A 24,803-nucleotide genomic window follows, 5' to 3' on the forward strand; every position below is an offset into this window, starting at 1 on the left:
GATGTAGAGACAAACGTATAGACACCAAGGGGGGGAAAGTATGGGGTAGGGGTGGTGGTGTGATGAACTGAGAGATTGGGATTGACATATATACACTAATATGTATAAAAGAGATAACTAATAAGAACCACTTGTATTAAAAAAAAAAGAAAAATTCAAAAAAAAAGAAAACGAATGATAACCAACTAGTCTGTAAAATCTCTTCCTCAGCATGTAGGCATGCTATGTATGACTTTTATAAAGAAAACAAAATCTTTCTTTTGGTCCATGGTGAAAATAGATTTCTCTTCATAGAACTTCTATTAAAATGTATCTGATAACTGGGACACCATTGAAGCTAGGCTAGTTATTGAGCTAAATATGATTTCATCAATAACCATCAGTAATTAAAATGTAAGTTAGATGCAGAACATGTAACTGAGAGAAGCCTGGAATCATCAATTATTTACCATATATTTATGCCAAACACAGGAGAAACCCAAAATACATACCTAGCTTACATGTGTCCTAATTCATTTTTTGTGATTCCATCTGTAATTCCTCCCAATACAGAGACTTTCTTTACATTTATTATATGTCCATGTAGTTGCCTGGCTCAGTAGCCTGAGATGAAAACAAACACAAACAAAAACCTGAGAAGTTATATATTTTGTTAGAGATGATTGCTTGAGGATATCACAAAATTAACACAAAATAATAAAAATTACATCTGAGAGTTTGTGATCTTTCATTCTCACATAGTTTTGAGTTCAAATTTTGACTCTCTCACTTATTAGTAATGAGAGCTTAGGCAAGAAGTTTAATCTCACTGAAGCTGTTGCTTCATCACTAAGACAGAAGTAAGACCTCTCAAGTTGTGAGAAAGATTAGGGTTAATATCGATAAAATGTCTGTCACTTGAAATGTAGAATAAATGATATATCTTTTTTTCTATAATTTTTCTTCGGGAACTGGTATACAGAAGACCTGAAATATTTGAAAATCAAGTAAATTATTATAAAATGGGACATAAGTTCTAAAACATACAGATGTGAATTTGAATTTCAACTATTCCCTGAAGTAATTTAAAAGCATAATAATTTTGGTGCAGGAGAGTGGTGATGAGGATTAATGTGGTAATTTAAAGAAGTGACAGATGTGGTAGTTTGCCTTACTCCTCATGCAATAGTAAATACTTATGTCAGCATTGATTGATCAAAATCAAGCCCTAATGCCTAGTTATAAATATCAAATACTTTTGGCAAAGGGTTATGTTAGTGAGATATGGCAGTTTTAAGTTGAGATGAATCTTAAGTTATGATGAGTTTTAAGTTAAGAAAAACGAATTTAAAAAATTGTAATTTTATGAAGTAGGTCTATAGTCCTCTAATCACAGTGCAAGTTAAAAACAATACAGAACACAAAAAGATTTGGTAAACTGAAGCAAGAGCATCAAAAATCTGAATTCTGCAAAACAAAATCAATTTTTTCAGTTATAAGTTGGAACTTAGATATAATGTGGCAATAGGTGGGGATTTTCTTTTTCTACCCAAATTTATCTCAAATTAATCCTTGTTTCAGAGACTACTAGAAGATTTACCAATTATATGTTCCCCTCTTCTCCCTGGACACACGATTGTTTTGAATCTAATAGCCTTTCTTGTGGTTATATAAGGCCAAGGGACTGAGTTCTATGTATAGCTAAAATGGAATGCAACTCCTACCTCCATCTTGGAAGTCACATCCTAAAGAGTATGGTCTCTGTCAGCTAATTTCTAAATGACTGCATGAAGGAAGTCTTCCCTGATGACTTCTTCCCTTGCCCGGTATTGTTGGAAAAGCAAGGATGTGTTTAGACCATTACATATTTGGGGTCTTAGTTGTTACACCAAAAACCTACTCTAAATAATAGAGTCCCTCTGAGGCTAAATTTACTATTACCTGAAGGATTCTAATATGAAACCCCAAATGTAGCCATATACTGCATTGACACTGTGAGAGTCACCAAGTCACATTGCTCCATATACTTCAGTATTTTTTCATAGATGCTTTTTAATGAATCATTTTTTTTAACCTCTGGACAAGTCCAATATTCTCCATAATTAATCCAGAATAAAAAATTGTCAGTGTTGCATAAAACAGTTGACATAACCCAGAGGAATAACTAGACATAAAATAAGGTACATATAATAACACATGAAAAGCATAATCTGTATGCCAAGCCATACTTTAATTAGCAAGAAAATAGAGGAAATTCATTACATCCAGGTCAAGAACAACAAACTTTTTTTTTTAATGAAAGTAATTGATAAGAACTTCTAAAGCCAAGAAAAGTCTTGTTAAGGAGATTTAGTATAGAATCACAAGAGGTAACATAACCCAAGTAGAATAAGAAGAACCATTGATATGAAGTTGAATGAGCTCTCAAAGATAGTAGGCATGAAGTGTTTCCAGCTATTCATGTTGATCTTTAATAAGGATACTGACAGTCTATCAAGGAAGAGGAGTATCATTAAAATCACTGTATGTATAGTATATGGGTCTGTAGTAGTCAGGTATGTATCTAAGAAGTTGGCATCTATAGGGCAGGTATCTCAGAGGTTGACAATCATAGGAAAGGTAGTTCCTGGATTGACAGCCATAGGTCAGGTAGGTCAGCAGTTGGAGGCCATAGGTCAGGTAGCTCAGTGCTTGAGAGCCAAAGGACTGGTAACTTAGAAGATGGCAGCTCAAATGTTGTCTACAAGATGCTGGCTGACAGGAACTGGAACCATGGGCTGTGATAGGAAGAAAACTAGTTTCTTGATGAGATCTGAACACATCAGAAACAATTGGAGAACATCCAGGAGGGCTACAGGCACTGCTCTCACAGCTGGTTGGCAGGCAGGTCATGGGTTTGCCTCAAGGCTCATGGCAGTTGTCATGGAGTGTGTTGCTGCCCAGGCTGCTATGAGGAAAGGAGGGGGCATCTCCACAACTCACCTCAGTGGAGCAGAGAGCACTGCATGAGGTAACAGGAACATGGCAGAAATTCCCAAGGAAGTGAGAGCTGTAGTTTCTGGAGCATCAATTGTTGCGTGACATAGTGGAGTTAGAAGGTCAGGCCTTACTTAAATTGCAAAGAACAGGTTGCTGAAGTGTGGTTGTTTGTTGGACCTATTGTTTATCTTGGCTGCTGGGTGTTTTTTCCTTCTATAGCCCATCCTCCTGCTCATATTTCAGAGCCATTTCTATGGAATCTCATTAGAGTATTTTTTAATATCTACCAAGCAGTCCTCCCACGAACTTATAAAATGTGTTTTACCTATATCACATCCTTCAGATTCCTTATCATTCCAAAATCAATCCATCTTCCTTCCCCAATCTCTCTTGTAGTATAGGTCAATTGCTTCTTTAGGAATCATATTTGCTCATAAGTCTTGACAATCCCTTGAAGTTGTTGTTAATACCCCACAAATGGAGCTGCATAATGGGGAAAAATCATTTACGGCTGCTTTTTTTTCATAAAATGAAAAAATATACATCTAAATGCTTAATAAGATTAATAATGTATTTTTAGAAGTGATACATGTTGAAAATTCTTAATTTGAGAATTGAAATTTACTTTGCATTCTTTGGAGACACAACCTAAATTCAAAATCTAATTCATTTTTCTGAGAAACTTGGCATGAATGTCATTTCAGGTGTATCTTTCCCAGTGAAGAATGGTGACCTGGCAAGCTTTGACTGTCTTTGTTAAGATCCACACCTAAAGAGACTATATGTCACTGTTCTTTCATTATCATAAAACTGAAGGTGTTAGCACACATATTTTTATAGTTGTTATACAAAAAAATAAGGACACATACCTCTTGGATGTTTAAGTGAATTTCAGCATATTATTGCACATATAGAGTGTTTATATTTGTAACCGCTTTCCATATTACTATTTTTCAGTGAATATCTTCCACATATATATAATTCATGTTTTTGAAATAATATTTTGGAAATAATTCATATTTTCTTATTACTTAACTAAGAAAGAGAATCTAACTTATGATTGAGTTGTTTTCTAAAGCTTTATTCATCTGTTGATTATTTGGAATCAGAATGTATTTATATGTGGAAAGATAATGGAAATTTCTAGACTAGTCTGCTAAAAAGAAAAATGTTTCACTAATAATAAATAACTCAATCAAGACCACGTTATTCAGATAAGCGGACTTTTATGAGTTCCTTGAAGAGTTTCATTTAGGGAGACTACTTATATCATTGTGTCTCTGGAAACATGTTTTGGTGGGAAAATAATAGATCTTTTATAGAGTAGTATTCTTGCTCTGAGTTGTCAATATGGGGATTGTCGTTCTGAATGGTAAAGTAACAAGAGCTGGCATGTGTAGTCAGAGTGAATAGAACCAGACTCGTGACTGACACTAGTTATAATAGTGTAGCATGTAACTTTCCTGAGCTTTACTTTTCTCAAATGCAAAATGGACCTATTAAACACTATCTCACTAGTATCTTTCAGGATTTAGTGGAAAAAAAAAAGGAGTATGTGAAAGGCCCCGAGCATTGTCCACCTCACACAACCTGAATGAAGTGGGTTTGAAGTTACTCTGACTGAGTCGTGAGGCACAGCAGTCATGGTCAAGGTGGATTTGACTGAGGCAACTTCTTAGATTGCTGACCAATGCTGGCTTTTTAAGTTACAGCTTGTGGAGAAGGCACACTTTTTCCTTAAGAAGAGAGGCATTCCTCAGTCAAGAACACACAAATAGCTGAACTTTCCTACTAGAAGCTATAAAATCTCTCATGGCTCATTTATGCGAATTTAGTAATTAGATGAGTCATTTCCCCATTTACGACATGAAGAAACTTCCACTCTGGCATTGAGTACACAGTTACTCCTGGGTAGGTATATTCGAAGTCACATTTATATGGAATCCCTATAATATTGGTAGCACTATAAACACATTTTATGATCTTTGGATAAACTGAAAATAGAGTGAGTCAGGCTGTAATTCTCTTTGCTGAGTTGGGGGGTATCTGCCATAGCTAACAGCATACTCCACCTTCCTTACGTTGATGTTTAAGGAATTTTTTTTTTTAAAGATAAGCCAACTGACCATTTAATCTATAAATGGGTACCACAAGAAACATATCTTTTCTAATTCTGGAACATGATATTCTCTAATGATATGTGACCCTCAAACCAGTTAAGTTCCCAGATACACAAAAAAGTTTGAGTGTTTCCATGATGAATGCCACATCGTGGATTTATCCTTTAAATATATCAACAGCCAACAATAGAATTGTGCTGTTGGGTTATTGGATTGAGGATATTCTGAATTATTATTCTCCACCATCAAATACCCCTGGCACAACTAATTGGGCTTCATTGTAAATAAGGAATATCTTTTCTTTTTGTTATTCAGTTAGTACACAGGTCTATATTTAGTGAGGTAAATAATGCTGACTTATCTCCAATATAATATATTTACAAGTTCCTAATGTAGATAAAATGTCACAAGTAACAAAGAAATCAGAAATGTTGTTATCTCTCCTCTGAGGCCAAATATAACATAATAAAACAAAACAAAAAAATCCTATTCATAATCTATTCAACTGCCTTCTAAAATGGATTTATGTACAAGGAAGTCAATTTGTTATTTTGAGCACATTGACTAGCCTAGATGTGTAAGTTTGGGAATAAGATCCAGAGGGGGTGGAACTTGTTTTCATTGGAGATTAAAATTTTGTAGTCCTCAGGATCAATTCAAATAAGAATGAAATGGGGAAATGAGAGCAGAGGAGCTGGTATGGGAAGGGGATATGATATATATAATGTTAAATGACCCACCATTTGACCTATCTTCCCAGTAATAATATTCATTTCTTTCTTTTGGAAAGTAGAGAAGGGCTGTGTATAGTTTCTGGGTAGATAATTAGTGAACTAGTGACAACAGGAGCAGTAAGCAGCAGGACTACAATCCCCAGGGAATTGTAGAAATAGCAGGATGGTACAGGATTTTCATAGGTTATGGAAATAGCAAGGATCAGAGTCAATTATAGCCACTTGTGAGAGATGACAAAATTCTGTACTTTACTATGGCTCTATCTGTATTTCATGTTATGAATTTGTAAAGGTAAGAGAGATCCCAATAAATCACCCTGTTTTTTTTCATTTTATTCAGTATTTTTTCTGTGTTTCATTCTGGATAGTTTCTATTGCCATGTCTTGAAATATATTAATGGTTTCTTTGATAGTGTCTAATCTGTTAATGTATTTTCTACCTCAGGTATTATAGTTTTTATCTCTGTTTTATTTCTATCTTTCATTTCTCTATTTAATAAGAACAATCTTTCCTCTAGCTTCTGAAATATATGTAATACAGGTATACCAACCGTTTTAATGTCCTTGTCTAAAAATTCTAGCATCTGGATCATGTGTGGGTTAGTTTTGATTGATTGATTTTTCTCCTTTACTATAGGTCTTATTTTCCTGCTTCTTTGAATGCCTGGTAATTTTTGATCGGATGCCAGATATTACGATTTCACTTTCTGTGAGTTGCATATTTTTATATTATTATAAATACTCTTGAACTTTGTTCTGGTCCAGAGTTAAGTTATGTGGAAACAGTTTCATCTTTTTGGATCTTGCTTTTAAGCACGTAAGGCTAAAGCATGGTTTAATCTAAGGCTACTTTTGCCCTAGCACCATGGGAAAACCCCTCTGAGTTCTTTACCAGTTTTCTACTCTGTCTGGTATGAGGACAAACTATTCACAGCTCTCTGTGAGCTCTGAATATTTCTCCATCAGTTCTTTCAGGTGGAAGAGTTTGGCAATTTAGTGTAGTTTTCTCCCATGCATGTACTGATGAGTAAGGTTCTGAGTAAGGCTTTGGTGGACCTGCTGCCGATCTCTGAAAATCTCTTTCTGTTCAATTCTCTCCTCTCTGTCATTCATTCTCTCCTCATGCACTTCTTTGCCTATCTTCCAATGTCCTGAAAATCCATGTTTCAAATGTGTTGCCCAGTATTATGATTACTTTAAGTGGAAGAATAAATCCTGTCGCTGTTATCACATCTTGGTTGGTAGCAAAAGTCCAAACTACCTCTTTTGAACCTCTGCTTTCATATAGATAAACATCTAATAAACACACTAAAAAAAAATCAATTTACCTTCTTTTTGAATATATTTACATATAGATCTCATACTTTGTAACCTATTATAGTGATATTCCTTTTTCTGTAAAAATCTTATTTATGTCTAACAATCACCATTCCTGTTTAATCTTAAGCCATTCTTTTCCCACGTATGGTCATTTTGAGCATAAAGAACAATTTCTCAGGATACCTTTCATGAATAAAAACAATAACAACTCAGGTTCCCCCTTTAGACTAAAGTTCCACTTCTTTAACTTTTATCCACAGAATGGAGATTATACACACACACACACACACACACACACACACACACACACATATATTCACTCTTAAGCAGTTTCTTTTCCTTTGTTTTTCAAGTAAAACAAGTAGCAATACTCTGTCAAGTGTCCCTTGAATATGAAAGGAATGTAGCTTTTCAGCTAACAAATATTTAATTCCCTGTTAATACAAAACAGAATGATATTGCCAGTGTAAGTATCTACATATGCATTATGTGATCATTTATGTTCTTGAAATTTTTTTCTCTTCTTTTTCATAACAGTTTCTATTTAATATATCAAACATGATATCATATCAGGCATCAAAAACTGGTAAGCAGGTATGATATAAGCATAAGTTTACTATTAGTAATACCTTGATGAAGCTTACCTAAGCAACACCTCTCTAAGACTAAATACCCAATGAGTCTGCAAAGTTAAAGCATAACATACTCATGTTGAATATACATATCTCCCCCAAAGGTAATATACAAGATGGACCTCGTGCATTTTCTCATGCCAGGAAGTAAAATATTCTCAAAAACAAAGGTAAAATCTAAACAATTATGAGGATATGTCAAAGAGACACAGGAGCCAACTGAAAGAACTCTTAATAATCAATACTGGAACAATTCAAACAACAAACTAAATAATATAATATTAGATTATATTCCAAAGTATAAAATACATAGCCATGTGTCCCCACTGATATAAATAAATAATTATAAATAGGGAAGAGTTAAGAAATCTCCTATATGGAAGGATTCCAAATAATGTATGTAAATGTTTCTCCCTTGAAGAAGTGGAGCATCACGTCCACTTAAGTAAGAACTACACACAGTGTCTTCCTTTCAAAGAGCACAGTTATGGACAAAGAGGGAAAACAAATACTTTACAGCAGAGCATCCTGACAAACACTCCCTCTGCCAAGCAATCAAGGTTGATATCAATAATGATGTCATGTTGATTGTATGTACTCTCAATACGGAACTTCTGTGGTGTTTCTCCTTAAAACCCGTAAACCCAGTCTAATCCTGAGAAAACTATCAGGCAAATTCAAATTCAGGACATTCTACAACGTTCTGAGCAGTCCTCCTCAGAATTCCCAAAGGAATCAAAAACAAGAAAAATTTGAGAAACCGTCACAGCCAAGAGTAGCCTAAGGAGACATGATGACTAAATATAATGTGATATCCTGAATGGGAACCAGGAACATGAAAAGGATTTTAGGTAAAACTAAGGAAGTTTGAACAGAGTATGGATTTTAGATCATAATGATAACTTCATTAATTGTGACAAATGCAAATACCATTGCAAGTTATTATTAAACTTGGTGTGGGAAACTAGGTGTGGAGTATATAGAACTCTCTGTATCACCTTTATAAGTTTTCTGTAAATCTAAAACAATTCTAAAATAAAATATCTATTTAAAATGCAAACTACAAGCTAAATTATTTACTACTCAAAAATTAAAGAGATTTGTTTATTTCATATTTTCATCAGTTTATACCACAGGCTATTGGGATTTAACTTCTTCTGTCAAATAAGCTACTATTTAATAACTTACATTTTGGTACCATTCAGGTATCATTCTAAAACACTTTATCCTATTTATCTCTTTTAATTTTTGTAGCAGCTTTCTAAGGCAGGAAGATTTGATTTCCTCATAAAAAGATAAATTTAAAAATCTACTCAAGGGACTTCCTGGTGGTCCAGTGGTTAAGAATACACCTTTCAATGCAGGGAACGTGGGTTTGAGCCCTGGCTGGGGAATTAAGATCCTGTATGCCATGGGACAACTAACGCCATGCACTCTAGAGCCCGCGTGACACAACTAGAGAGGCTGTGTGCCACATTGAAGATCTCACGTGCCTAAACTAAAGACCTGACACAGCCAGATAAATAAATCAATAAATAAAATATTTTTAAAAATCTACACAATGTATCCATGTCACAGAATTATTAAGAAATGGAGCTGAGTCTATAAGCCGGCTCTTGTGACATCTCCCCCATCATGAAAATGTTTGTTTTGGTTTCTTTTTCGTTTGATTATGGTCAAAGACAAAAAAAAAATATGTTACTATACCATTTTTGGATGCTAAATAGCACTATTGTAGCCTGAAAAATCAATAATTATAATATACTTTCCTAAGTGAATCCCCCATATATAATCTACTGACCCTCTACTAATAAGAACAGGACAATTGATTATAGCTTTTCTTATAGTTTATTTCTCAGGAAATGAAGAAAATCCAGTGATCTCCATGGTGAAAATCCTTTTTATTAAGTTTCCAACATACCACCAGACAGTATCCAAGCAAAGAAGAATTTAACACTTGTGACAATTTAGTGGCTCTATTTGTGATGAATAGACAGTAGATGTAAATGCACCATTGGTAGATATATCTCAATGTCTTCATGAGTTCTGGGAGCTATTACTTCAAAAAAACACATGTTTTTCTGCTTTTTAGCTGATTATAGAAAACCAATACATTACTGGAAAGCCTAAGTGAGACTCTTGTGACATTATACTGTACCAACTCATGTGACTAATTTACCAGTGCTACTGAAAAAACACTGAGAACAATTGAACCATTTATACACAATACGTTTACTCCTCTGTCAAATTGTATTTCTGTGTAAACTCTCAGAGTGCACACTTTTCAGTAATTGGTACAGTTAATATTTTTAAAATATTATTTTGAAAATAACTTTAGCATATTTTTCTCAGTTGCAGAAAAGTTGATGGAATTCCAACACACACTGATTCACTATGAGGGACTTACCCATGCATTTTACGCAACAATCACTGACTGCTCTTCCACACTTACACCGCTCCCACCATGTGTACTTAGCAGGTTTTATGTTTTTAATTATAGTGGCTACTTGAAGACTCAACAAAAAGACTGCACGAGTTTAATTACCTGACATCCTTGAGAGCCATGACAAGGCAGAATAAACTCCAAGTACTGTCCTCCTCACTGGTAGCCTGAGAGTCACCACTGGATGAGGTTTACTCCCTTCTAGTCATATGCCCATGAGAGCCTCAGAATCAGGGCCTGAGAGTGGCTTTAATCAGAGTAGTTTATAAATGATAAAATTAAAAAAAAACCAAAACCGTAGGGTACCAACATCCAGAAGGATCCAAAGAAAGTATTACAACATGGTGCTTGGCACAATTTTGAAATTTAATAAATACTTGCTTAACGAATCAATGAAGAAGTCAAAAATCACTCAGGTTACATTTGCCATTCTTTATCAAGTGGACAGAGCCGTCTCATTAATTAAAAATACCATAAATTCACTATAATAAACTAATGAATGTTAACAAAAGCCTTATTTATAGCACCTGAAAAAACATATTTACTAGGAGTTAAAGCAACTCTTTTCTCACATGCTGGAAGACATGTGAACAAAAACCAAGTTAAAGACTGTGCTGTCCAGGAGCATCTTGAAACAACTAGTATAAAAAAGTCTAGCTAACTAACTAACTATATCTATCTATTCTACCTATCTATCTATCTATCTATCTATCTATCTATCTATCTATCTATCATCTATCTCTACCTATTTTCCTATCTATCTGTCTTTGGAACATTTCTGTAAGAAGTGATAGATGGAGAGACATTTTTAGCAAGAAATCCCAATCCTAATATTGATTGTCCTTAACCAAACTTACTGGAAGATAAATAATACCAGGTGCTCCAGACTGGACACAAGCATCAAAAATTACCAGATTCATAAATCAGAGGTCTAAAGTGACTGGACAATAAGCCTAGTGGTTGAACGCTGCTATGTACCTAGTCAATGACTGCAACAACAGGAGTCATAGACCAAAGGAAAGCCACAACCAGACATACAGTTGAAGGGCTAGAAGACAAAGAAGAGATAGGTGAGGCAGTGGCAGCTGTTAACCTTGGGCAATTTGGGCATCGGGTGTAGGTTGGTGGGTGGCCTGTACTGGACACACAGGAAGCAGCAGGAGCAAAGTCAGTTTCTGCAGGTCTAGAAACATGGCAGTCAGCGGAAAGGTATCAAGAGATTTCACAGGTGCTGGGCCCTCGTTTGGCTGGTTGGCAGCTGGTTGGCTCACCACAGGGCTCTGGGCAGTAGTCCAGGAGCCAGATTGACAGCTACTGGTTAAGCAGAGGGCACCTCCACAGATCACTCTTCCAGAGCAGAGAACAACAGATAAGAAAAAAGGAGTATAGCAATGACTCCCAAAAGAGCAGGGTTATCATTTCTAGAGCAGCAGTTATTGAAAGACATGAAGTTAACAGACTTAGTTTCAGAAGAGTTATAGAAATTTTCTCAGATGTGATTGTCTCCTTCTAAGTAAATTTTCTATATACCCCTACTGCTTTCCAGCAGTTCCATACACATACTCATTTCTTGTCTTGCTCAGATTTTTTACTTGATAGCATCTTATTAGTAGTTGTTCAGATGCCAGTGAAAATACCCTCTAAACGTCTCATAAAGTTTTACTTGTATTTTCAAACACTCCTGTCCCAGATACCCTCATTCTGATTACTTCCAGCAAAGTGTGAGGGTTATAAATAGCTGACATGGAATTCCTTCTCCAGGATATGGTGCGAGAAGGGAGGGAGAACATAGTAAGTGTTCTTATCCATAAACTGTGGGTACAAACAACAAAGAATAAGCTAGTGTCTCCCAAAGCAAGAATGACTTCTCATCCTTGAAGTTTTCACAATTCTGGTTGTCAGCAAAATGAGAAAAATATACACCATGTGATGGGATTTTGTAAATTAAACTCTCTAAAATAAACTGTTGCACTTATTCTAAAATTATATCCAGATTATATCCACATGTAAATCCCCCCATTTAAAAAATTCTGGCATGTAAAATTCAAATTAATCGGAATACTCACTGCCTGAGGTAAAGATTTTTCCAAAAACCTGAACAATTTTGCAAATATTTTCATAGATCCCCATGACAACTGGTAAATTCACAAAGATTTGTCTGGAGCCTGCTCATCTTTCTGCTTTACTCCTGCACGGGCTCAGTAGTTGTGTCTCGCAGGCTCTAGAGAGCAGGTTCAGTAGTTTGGGTGCACGGGGCTTAATTGCTCTGCGGCATGTGGGATCTTCCCGGACCAGGGCTTGAACCCGTGTCCCCTGCATTGGCAGGCGGATTCCTAACCACTGCGCCACCAGGGAAGTCCCCACACTATGTTTTAAAGGCTTTTGATACATGTTTCCAAATTCACACTTCTAATACAATGAATACTTGATTCACCAAAACCTCAGTACCATTGGAATTGCTATCATTATTTTTGCCAATTTGATATGGAAAATAACATTTTGTTATTAATCTAATATGCATTTTTAGATGACTGGTGAGATTTCCTATTTTTGTATATTTAATTATTTGTTCACCTTCCTGGTTTTTCAATCTTGATTTTTAATTTTACTATCATTTGTTAAGCATATTTCATAACATGAGATCTTATTCTAAGAACCCAGAAAAAAATAAGCATCTAGAAAGGATAGTTCAGATTATTTATTGCCAAACAAAACTTTGCTTTGAAAATATGGTGAGTTTTTAGGGAAAAAAATAAAGCAGATTCTTGGACTTATCAGTTAGAGGCTTATATTCAGAGAGTTGTAATTGGACCCAAGAACTTTATTTACCTTCCAGATGTCTCTACAAAGCCTGGTCATGGATCCACTAGACAAGAAAATCCCCTAGGCATCCACCAATTCTCAAAGTCGCTGATTAGCTGTGCTTACATAAAATAAAAACAACCTCATTGCATTCCAGAGGTTCTTAAGACAGATACTCTTTTCCATTAAAGAGTCCATTTCCAGTGAAAGCTTTCATGCAACTTTCTGTAAATTTTATCTTTTTCAGAAAACACTCCCCAACACCAAATGCATATCAAATTTCTTTGACATTTGGTGGATAGTTTGCAGAGTAACACACCAGATTTAAGCTTTATTTGAGTTTTGCTTTCAGATGCCAAAGCATTCACATGGTAACTAAACTTCCTGTTTAGACAGAGAAGATTCAGTAGTAAAGGCATCCAAGAAAATAAATTGTGGTCAGCACCTAGAATAGTGCCCTTCATATAATAACTATTCAAAGATATTTATTGAATACATGATGTTGAATGAATGCTTTTGGAGATACAATTTGAAGCAAAGATATGAAGTTGTATTTAATCAACATAGTTTCAGATTCTATCCCTGGGCAAACTTTTTTTTCCCTTTCAAGCCCTCCCTATCTTTTTCTTCTTTTCCACCCTCTCCCCACACCACTAGAAAGAAAACAGAAGCGCTGTGTGTACTGCACTGCTTCAACCTAATAATAAATAAAGTAATAGAGAATAGGGTTTTCTACAAGAAACAAGACGTCAAATATGCTTTAAAATATAGCAGTCTTTTCATCCTGCAATCGAGAATGTTCTGTAATCAATTCATAAATTTGTATTATAGATATATCTTACAGTCCATCATCACCTCCAAAGATGCAGCTCGTGCTGACTTGACGATACCAGATATTTATCAACCAATAAGAATTCCATAAAGAAAATGGAAAGTATGCTTCTGTTTTAATGAAGAATGAGGGCTCATCAATGCAACTGCTGTTAACACAAACAGGAACAGGAAATGTGTTATGTGTGAGCCACATAATATTTCTTTGTGTAGGCTTTCTTTTCTACTGTGTAGTTAGATCTGACAATGGTTTGTTTATATTCGGAAACAAAGGTGGTTTGTACTCACATATGGAATTAAAAAAAAATAGAAAGGTAGAGAAGCAGCAAAATATGTTTTTGTGTCCTGTCAATTTGCCTCTGAAACCATTGACCTTAAGTGCCTAGATAAAGCTAAATTGTTCCTCTGAAGGTTCAATGCAAGATGCCTTATTAAATAAACTCAATTTCTTTGTCATAGAAATGAAAGGATTTTAACAGTTTTCAATAAAGCTCTGGTTTGAATTCAGAGGAAATCCTAGTCTATGGTCGATTCTGCTCACTAAATATATCCTATAGTGCAATCCTTATAACCCTTCCTTTAATTTCTAAATAATTGCCAAAAGATGCAAATATTCAAAGAATAAAATATATTATTTTGAGATTTTTTTTCCAGAGAATAGTTAAGTGTCTGGATTTTAGATGAGAATATAAGACAATTGTAGAGGAAATACAAAGCTAAGACACTTGTGATCCAGTACTCACTGTGAGTTAAGAAACTTTATAGGTTCATGTCTAAAAATGAGCTGATTAAAGTTGAAAAAATGATAACTGAGATGTGTGCATATGGAAGTATGAGCTCCTATAATTTAATTTTCTATTGCTTTAAATTTTCATGTGGGCCTATTTCATAGGATCATTTGAATGTAACAGTTTCTGTTCAAAAAATATGTTATGTTTTGCTAAGTAATTTGACATACACATTGTGATAGAACTGGTCAGCATGGCTGTAATTAAGAAAGCAAAACATCATGTGTTCAATATTGCATTCGTTCACAGGTAAATTTTTAAATGCTTGGCTCTATCGTATATCCTGCAATAAGGCATTAAATAATGATATGGTGTTTATTATTAAATTCACATTTAGATGAATTTACATAGGACTTTAAGAAATTTTCTGAGTTAAGATTAAATTTTTTGAGGGACCACAGAGTTTAATGATCCTAAGATTAGCTTAAATTACTATATAAAATTTGTTTGGATTACTTTTCTAATACTGAAAAATTCTAGCATCTGATTGACAGATCTATATACCGAATGTCCAATTTGCAGCATTGCTTCTCTGGAGTCAAGTGAGGGACCTTTATCAAAGTGACATGTTTGACACTCTGCTGTCTATACAGAAGTGCTGTTCTTCATCCACCCTTGCCGGAATATGAACTTGAAAGATTTTATGTAAGTTCATCCTACAGCTCTCACTAGCAGCATGTTTTACATGTGACACATTATGTAGGCTCCTTGTGGGCAGTAAACTGTCTTCTCATGATATCCTGGAGGCCCAGATGTCACGCAAAGGGCACTCACCCTCTTGGAAAATGTCACTATTTTCCACAATATGAAAATGTTAGAGTATGCATAGGACATGGATGCTTTCACCATCCACAGGATTTTTCTTAATTAATCTTATTTTAAAAGGCCATTGCTAGATACTTCAGAGTACCAATAACCTCATGTATTTTGTAAGTAGATCTTTAGTTTTCATTTTTAGATATTTCCCAGCACAAGCTAGATAAGTAGGAGGTAGAATAACCTGCTTTCCTCTCAATGTACAACCCAAAATTTGAGAATCTATATACACATCCAAAAGTAGAAAAATGATCATGGTGAACGTATTAGCAATAATGACATAAGAAATGACAAAAGAGTGCATTAAAATATGCTGAGCAATTTTCTATACAAAAAAGTAATGCACACAGTAAAAAGGAGCAGAAATATCCAAATAATTTGAGAGAAGAAAAGTCCTTAGACCTTGAAAAATGTCAAGCAAATATTTCAGCGTCATCAGAAAAGTTACAGAATTAAGAATGTTTTCTTTTAAATATTTGTTTTGAAGCTTATAATTACGGTTACTTTCACATCTCAGTATATACTTTTTGTGATTCGTTAACCTTCAAAAGATGAGCAAGGGCTTTGTTAAGATATTGGTTAAGTAGCTTTCTACGGAAGGTCAATAACCACCATAGCCAAATTTGGAAGATATTGGACATTGCAAGGGAAAAATAACTACATTTCCTTACTTGACTAGGAAGGGCACTTCCATATCTTGTACTATAATCTCAAATTTGCTATGCTTCTTGTTTCTATTGGTTCAAGAGTTACACACGTTATATATTCTCTGTCACATAATAGTTACAAAGGAGCTATCTGAAAGTTCAAATTCTGCTGTTCTATTTTTATTCATCTGGTGAAACACATGCATGAATAGAAGTAATAGATGATGTTAAAACATCTAGAGGACAGTACTGTTGCTTATCCCTGCATGGCTGCTGACATTTCACAAAGCAAAATTTCTTACTGGACTTCCTGCTTCTCCTCCTCAGTGGTGTGTACCCTACAAAATCTTAGGTCAAAGCTAGAGTTACTCCAATGAAACATTAGATTAATGACTGATTAACAAATACTAATATTTATGGTTGCAAATTATTTTTAAAGATTGTCTTCCTGGACATGGAAGCAACCTAAATGTCCATTGAGAGATGAATGGATAAAGAAGATGTGGTACATATATACAATGGAATATTACTTAGTCATAAAAAAGAATGAAATAATGCCATTTGCAGCAACATGGATGGACCTTGAGATTGTCATACTGAGTGAAGTAAGTCAGACAGAGAAAGACAAATATATGTTACTTATATGTGGAATCTAAAAAAAATGGTACAAACAAACTTATTTACAAAATGGAAATAGAGTCACAGATGTAGAAAACAAACTTATGGCTACCAAGGGGGAAAAGGGGAGGGATAAACTGGGAGATTGGGATTGACATATACACACTACTATATATAAAATAGATAACTAATAAGGACCTACTATATAGCACAGGGAACTCTACTCAATACTCTGTAATGACCTGTATGGGAAAATAATCTAAAAAAAGAGGATATATGTACATGTATAACTGATGCACTTTGCTGTACAGCAGAAACTAATACAACATGGTAAATCAACTATACTCCAATAAAAATTAATTTTAAAAAAAGATCGTCTTGTGAGAGAATCAGTCTTTCTTATGTAATATGAAGAACTTTGAGTCTTACTGTCTCAGCAAGATGCTATGATTCATGATAAGTATAGATAAAATATTCATCTCTAATTAGATGCCCATCTGCCTGTGTTTACTCTGTTTTTGGAAAACAACGAAAGCTTGTTAAATACATTTTAAACATACCTGAGAGATTTGATGGCCCTGTTGTTGGCATAAGTGTCTAATACATTGAGTATATTGGTCAATTCTGGTACTACTCTCAAATCACTCACTACCCTCCATTCACACCAGCCTCCTGTTCTGAATACTCTCCAAGTTTGTGCTTTTGATCTTGTTCTCCTTGCCTAGAACGCACCTGCTTCAGTTTATCATGGGATGCTCTCTTAAGCCTTCTAGTTACAATGCATGTGTCATTCTTTACAAGACAAAATGCTTCTGACCTTGCTGAAAGTAGCTGACCCCCCCCATTTATAATACCATTTCACTCCCTTTATCCTACCTTATACACTCTAATAGTATCATATCTTTATCAGTGTTTACTCTTATTTTCTGTTACTCCCCCAGATAATGTGTAACCTCCATAAAGGAAGGGGTAGTATCTGTCTTGTTGTTTATCACTGCATCTCCATCACCCTTTACAGAAGTTGGCATGTAATAGAAATTCCTTATTACTTACTGAACGATTATGCACACTGAAATAACTTCAAATGATGCAAATTTATTAATCAAAATGATACACTGAAATACTGAGTTGTAAATCTGAAACAGTTATTTTATTTAAATAGATTTTTTCAATCATTTCAGGGACTATATATTAAAAAAACAAAGCAAGAGACTGGTTTAATAATTTAAATGATGGAGGGAACAATGATTAAGTAGTCATGCTACTGTGTACATTTCTTTTGGATCAATTAAGAATAAGGAAAATTAAAGAGATTATTTCTCCACTGTTCATCCTTTCTTTATGAGGAGCTGAGCTTCTGACGTATACAATTTCCTTCAGCTCTCTGATGGTTTCAGGAAAACTCACTGATTTTCAAGTTTTTCAACTTTTTCTTGTTTTAGACAGAAGTGATGACTTCTAAGCTCTTTACATGTTGGAGCTGAAACTGGAAGTCCATACATTCCTTAAGAGTCACCCCCATACAGCTCAATAACAAAAAAACAAACAACCCAATCCAAAAATGGGCAGAAGACTTAAATAGACATTTATCCAAAGAAGATATACAGACTTCCAACAAACACATGAAAGAATGCTCAACATCATTAATCATTAGAGAAATGCAAATCAAAACTACAATGAGATATCATCTCACACCAATCAGAATGGTCATCATCAAAAAATCTAGAAACAATAAATGCTGGAGAGGGTGTGGAGAAAAGGGAACACTCTTGCACTGCTGGTGGGAATGTGAATTGGTACAGCCACTATGGAGAACAGTATGGAGGTTCCTTAAAAAACTACAAATAGAACTACCATATGACCCAGCAATCCCACTCCTGGGCATATACCCTGAGAAAACCATAATTCAAAAAGAGTCATGTACGAAAATGCTCATTGCAGCTCTATTTACAGTAGCCAGGAGATGGAAGAAGCCTAAGTGTCCATCATTGGATGAATGGATAAAGAAGATGTGGCACATATATACAATGGAATATTACTCAGCCATAAAAATAAACAAAATTGAGCTATTTGTAATGAGGTGGTTGGAAATAGAGTCTGTCATACAGAGTGAAGTAAGTCAGAAAGAGAAAGACAAATACCATATGCTAACACATATATATGGAATTTAAGAAAAAAATATGTCATGAAGAACCTTGGGATAAGACAGGAATAAAGACACAGACCCAGTAGAGAATGGACTTGAGGATATGGGGGGGAAGGGTAAGCTGTGACAAAGCGAGAGAGAGGCATGGACATATATACACTACCAAACGTAAGGTAGATAGTGGGAAGCAGCCGCATAGCAGAGGGAGATCAGCTCGGTACTTTGTGACCACCTGGAGGGGTGGGATAGGGAGGGTGGCAGGGAGGGAGACACAAGAGGGAAGAGATATGGGAATATATGTATATGTATAACTGAGTCACTTTGTTATAAAGCAGAAACCAACACATCATTGTAAAGCAATTATACTCCGATAAAGATGTAAAAAAAAAAACAAAGTCACCCCCAATGGCTTCACCTTCTCTAATTTTTAGAAAATGTTCCAGTGGAGAAGAAAGAAACTACTCTATATATTGAGAAGTGATTATTCAGAATTAAGCTTTGAGTAAAAACTCAGATTCCAAAATCTCAGCTCAAAATATCTGAACAATCTGCTAGACTAACCCTACATTTTTTCCCTTATGTGTGCTCCTTTAAAGCCTAACCTAATTATCATTCAAGTGTAAATATTTAATTTTCTTCAGTCTATCTTAGGCAAGATAAGGAAAAGATGATTCTGTCTGATTTTGAACTCCAGGGACAATGCTTCATGATTGGTTATGATGGAGACCTAAAGTGCTCTCTTGATTGGAGTTCATTAAAGAAGGACAATATATTACTTGAGTTCATGGCCTGACAGAAGGAAGGCAGTCCTCTGATATCCAGTTTAAAGACAATTATACCCAGAGAGTTAATCACAATCAACACATTGGTGCTTAAATATTAATAAAGGATTTTTAATTTTTTGAGGAAAACAGAGCTTAAATACCTATCCTCCACTTATTTTAGCCAGAGGAAATATATCTATGAAGCTATAAGTCAATAAATATCAGTTAATATCAATATATTGATCTGGAATTAGTTGGCTAAGGTAAACAAAATTTTGTTCTGTAATCACAATGTAGTTTACTAGAGAAACATATGCTTTAAGAAAACTTGGAAATAAATCTCAGATCAGTAATTTACAATCTGTATGATCTTGGCTAAATTAGGAACAATTATCACTACCTTGCCAGATATTAAAGTAATTAAATTAATTAAATAAGAAACATGACCCACAGCTGGCAACACAAAATTATCACATGTGGGCTAATGTATAACTATCAGCAAGTCCTATCTAGTCATGGAATATTGGATGTAAAATTTCCCTTAATTATCCAGCTCTTAGAATTTTGAACTATGGGGAGATGAGAAGTGAATATTTGTCTCCACCCACACAGAATAAACCTCCAAATGGAAAAAAAAATACAACATGTAGAATTTCTCATCAGTACTATCCTAAATCTAAATACCACTTTCCCTAGATTTCACTACCATCTGACCCAAAATATAATTTATTTAAACTCAGATCCACAAACCTTTACAGAAAGTCTAGTCATATATTGACCAAAAGGAACCTTCAAGGAGCTCAAATTCTGGAGAAGAGTTCAGAAATACAAATGAAATGAAAAATTAAGCATGACATTGATGTAAGAATAGACAAATAGTGAATAGAACAGAATGAAGAGTCTAGATATTGACACATCCATATATAGATACTTGATTTATGTACCAAGGGCATTGAACTGCAGTAGAAAATAGAGCACATTTTTAGGAGATGGTGCTGGATCAACTGCAATTTTGGCCCCTAGGACACACACACACACACACACACACACACACACACACACACAAACACACACACACAAACACACATGAATTTCACATTGATGGTATATTTAAATGTTGAAAGGAAAACAAAAAACATTTTCTAAAGTTATCATGTAGTATCTTCATTAATTTTCTTAATAAGGACAAAAAAGTACTAACCATAAATAAAAGATTGATAAATTGGATTAACTTAAAGTAAGGAATTTGTACCAGTCTAAAGGCATGATTAAGTGAAAAGGCAGGCAGTGATATGGGAGAAGATATTAAATATATATATCTCCAACAAAGACCTAATATATGGACTACATAAAAGACTCTTAGCATCCTAAAAACAGACAACCAACTAAAACCATGAGCTAAGGACCTGAATATCTACTACACACACACACACACATACACACACATACACACAAATAATATTCAAATGGCCAGACGCATTTTAAAAATGTTCTCAACCTGATGAATCAACAGAGAAATTCAAAATAAAACCAATATTGGTTATAACTACATACTCACTAGAATGGCTAAGCTTAAAAGAACTAACAATTATAAATATGGATGAGGATGTAAAGCAACTGGAATTCTTATGCTTTTGAGAGTAGAAATCAATATTGGTATAGCTACAAGGCATAACTTTGTCATGGGATAAAATAAAGCTGAGCAGGCACATTTCATACAATTTGTCAACTTTACTCCTAAATATATTACCCAATAGAAATATCTCCATTTGTATATCAAAAGATATGTACAAGAATAAAAGAGTATTTTATACATTATTTCTAACAGATCCAAGCTTGAAACAGCCTTTCTGACCAGCAACGGCAGAATGAATAAATACCTTTTGGTGTTTTGGTACCTTGAATATTATACATAAAGGAAAATAAACAGACTACTGGTATGTTTAATAGCGTGCAAGAATCACACAAACACAATATTTAATAAAGAATCCCAAGACAAATTGGTAGATACTATATAATTTCATTTTAAAGTTCAAAAACAGGCAAAACTAATATATGGGTTAGAGGTCAGAATAAAGGCTACATCTGTGAAGTAACGATTTGTGTACAAATTCATATGTATGTCACATTTCAACTAAAATCTCATTTAAAATTATTTTAAAAAATAATCAGTCCAACAAGATCAGCAATAGAAATATGTCTGAGATAAAAGGAAAGCTAAGTCAAGGTGTGATTTACTCATTAGCGTAAGGGGCAAGGAGAGGGTCTGGGAAAAGCTTCGAAAAATAAAGGGTACAGATGTCACAAACTCAAAATATCTAGGAGAGCCAGGCAAGTAAGGCAAAATAATGAACTAAATTGGGTTTTGAAACAGTAGCATGAACATAGTGATAAGAGAAACCAACATTCAGCTTCCATGTCAGAAGATCCATAAGGAGAGATGGGTTCTGAGAACCAGAGGTACATGCCTTCTCTAAAGGGAACAACCACTAGTTAACATCTAGAGAACATTGTCTTTCTTGCACACTGACAAAGTTTCTAAACATTACAGTTCCTCAAAAAGGTGAACATTCATGCCTTTACACTTTAGTTTTATTTTATTTATTAAAATTCTGTTTGCTGATAAAGCAGCACTTTTTTTGGTTTTGTTTGTTTATTTATTTATTTTTGGCTATGCCCCACGGCATGCAGGATCTTAGTTCCCTGACCAGGGATTGAACCTGCACCCCCTGCATTGGAAGCACGAAGTCTTAACCACTCGACCACAAGGGAAGTTCCTTACTTTATTTTTTGAAATACATACCCCTACACATTTTATGTTGAATGAGGAAAAAATTGTACCTTTAATACAGATATGTCCCATAGTGTGTGACTTCTGGTAAATACTGAGAGAGTTCAAGTTTGTCTTATGCACCTGTGTATCTCTTGTGCCTGGCACAGGATGGCTTGGGATGTAGTAAGTAAGTAATAAAACTTTTACTGAGTAAATTAACTGTTTCATAAAGTTGGGCTGTGTTTTTAAAAGTGACTATGAGTCTTCAGGGTAGATAGATCAGAAGTTCATCCTGGTCTTGATGATGACATGCAAAAGTGTGGATGCTTATAAGAAGCAGCATGTTTAGGGAACTACACGTAAGTAGAATCATAGGAGCTTAGAATTTGCAATACTGAGAAGATGAAGCCAAAGAAGTGGGAGGGAGAAAGACAATGAAGAAAAAAAAAAACAGATGTCATGATAAGGGGTCTGTATTTTCATTTTATAGGAATAGATCATAAGAAGCCATCAAAGACAAGCAAGAGTGAAATATGATTCAGAAAGGACATTCTGGTCAAAGTATGTTCACTGGAAGAGAAAGATAAGGAAATCATTCCTAATCTTACCTTTTCAATATAACTTCCACCAAGGACTTTTGGGGTCTCTTAAGTATGTAGGATCAGAGATATCAGAGATCTATAAATCAGCTTGAGGAATAAACCATCAAGCTATTCCCCTACTGTGAGATAAAAACATATGGTTGAGTGTACCATGTCCTAGTTACTTCTGCAGGGAGTTGAGGTTGCCATGTGTGTGTTAAAATAAAATAATGAAAGACAAACTGAAGAACCAGATTCTTAGTTCTGACTTAAACTCTTTTATTACAACCCAAACCAAATAAATTCTTCCCACACCTAAGCGACATTGAATAGCATTCTAAACCAAATAATTTTATGGCAAGGAGAGATGAAAAAAAAGATAAAAATGTGAAAGGAACAGCTTTCATTAGATCAGGCACAGGAAAATCAAGAAAAAGCAGTCACTACGTACTAGGAAAGAAGAAGCAAAAGTCCATGGAGTTTAAATTTTTGTCTTGGATCTTCAGCGTGATTATTAGCTGGAATAAGGAAGTTACAGGCCTCCCCAGGCAGAGCAAGATGGATGGCAAGTACTAAACACATGTGTCAGAGGCTGGCATCCACTGAAGAGAGGATGCAGAGGTCTGAGACTGTTGGACACAATGCCAAAAGAATTATCCCAAAGGAGAGGAAGGGTAGGGTGAACAAGAAGATGATATGAAATGAGGGCAAATGTGGAGTAATTGGAGACATGAAGCAAATATAGAGAGTTTCTATTGGGAAGTAGAGGAGGGAAAATCAAGTGTTTGGATAATCTCTGTGGGCAAAAGAGAGTTATTGACATTTTTGAGTAAGAGTCATATGATGAAATTAATTTTAGGAGTATTAACTCTAAACACAGTATTCAAGCTAAAGAGAAGACACTAGAGATAAGAGTCAAGATGGCAGTAAGAAATGTATGTATTCACCAAAGGGGAACACAACCCAACTTGAGTGATGACGGCGATAATAGAAAGGGTAAATGTATGAAAAGACAATTTCAGTGGATCAAGGGAGAAAAGCATTACAATAGGTAATGCTGTGGGTATGAGGACCACCAGGCAAATAACCCAAGGGGCGGCATCCATAAGTGAGGAGTCTCAGGGGTTGGCAGCTGCTAGACACATAGCTCAGAGGTCTATAGCATACTGGGAAGCAGGATCCAGAGATGCAAGAAGAAGCAGGAAGAAAACTGGTGCCTTGGCAGGGTCTGGGCACATAGCAACCAGAGGAAGGGCAGCTGGAAGTTTCACAGTTGCTGGGCTCACAGCTGGCCGGCTGGCAGCTGGTAGGTTCACTGCAGGTCTCTTGGCCGTTGTTCAGGAGCCAGGTATGGTCTTGACAGCTGCTGGGCAAGCAGAGAACATCCCCACCGCTCACATTCGTAGAGCAGAGGGCAATGGAGGAGGGAGGAGGAACATGACAGGCACTTCTAAGGAATCTCAAGCTGTAGTTTCCAGAGCAGTCGTTGTGCCCAGGCACAGTGAGATTTCAAGAGCAGGCAGCAGTTGATTTGAAAGAAGTGAGGTTTCAAGTTTCTCATTCGGCTTGCTCCCTGAAATACCCACAGAAGGTGGTGATTCTGTACAGACTGTCTTCCTCCTTGTTGCCTGAGATGACATCAGAACTCTATTATAGCCCAAGAAGTGGTGTCACCACCACCCATGACACTGGGTGCTCCTTGCAATGCCTTCCATCGATTAAGTATATCTATAAAGCAGTGTGACGGAATTTTAATAGTACCTCTGCTTCTTAAATTATCCAACCTAAACAGGTATTTTAAAGGTCATTTACTTATTCTAACTGTAACCG

At 35.3% G+C, this 24,803-nt stretch overlaps 1 protein-coding gene across 1 annotated transcript; it reads right to left on the reverse strand.

Moving 5' to 3' along the window:
• Nucleotides 1-23,999: 23,999 nt before the first annotated feature.
• Nucleotides 24,000-24,476, reverse strand: LOC137224326 (keratin-associated protein 26-1-like; the record flags this gene model as incomplete). The annotated part of the gene is made up of 1 exon (XM_067737174.1): nucleotides 24,000-24,476. A coding segment is annotated over one exon (477 nt), but the record flags the coding sequence as incomplete, so codon positions are not given.
• Nucleotides 24,477-24,803: the final 327 nt, after the last annotated feature.

Source organism: Pseudorca crassidens, chromosome 5 (genome assembly GCF_039906515.1).
Source record: "Pseudorca crassidens isolate mPseCra1 chromosome 5, mPseCra1.hap1, whole genome shotgun sequence".
Lineage (NCBI taxonomy): Eukaryota > Metazoa > Chordata > Mammalia > Artiodactyla > Delphinidae > Pseudorca > Pseudorca crassidens.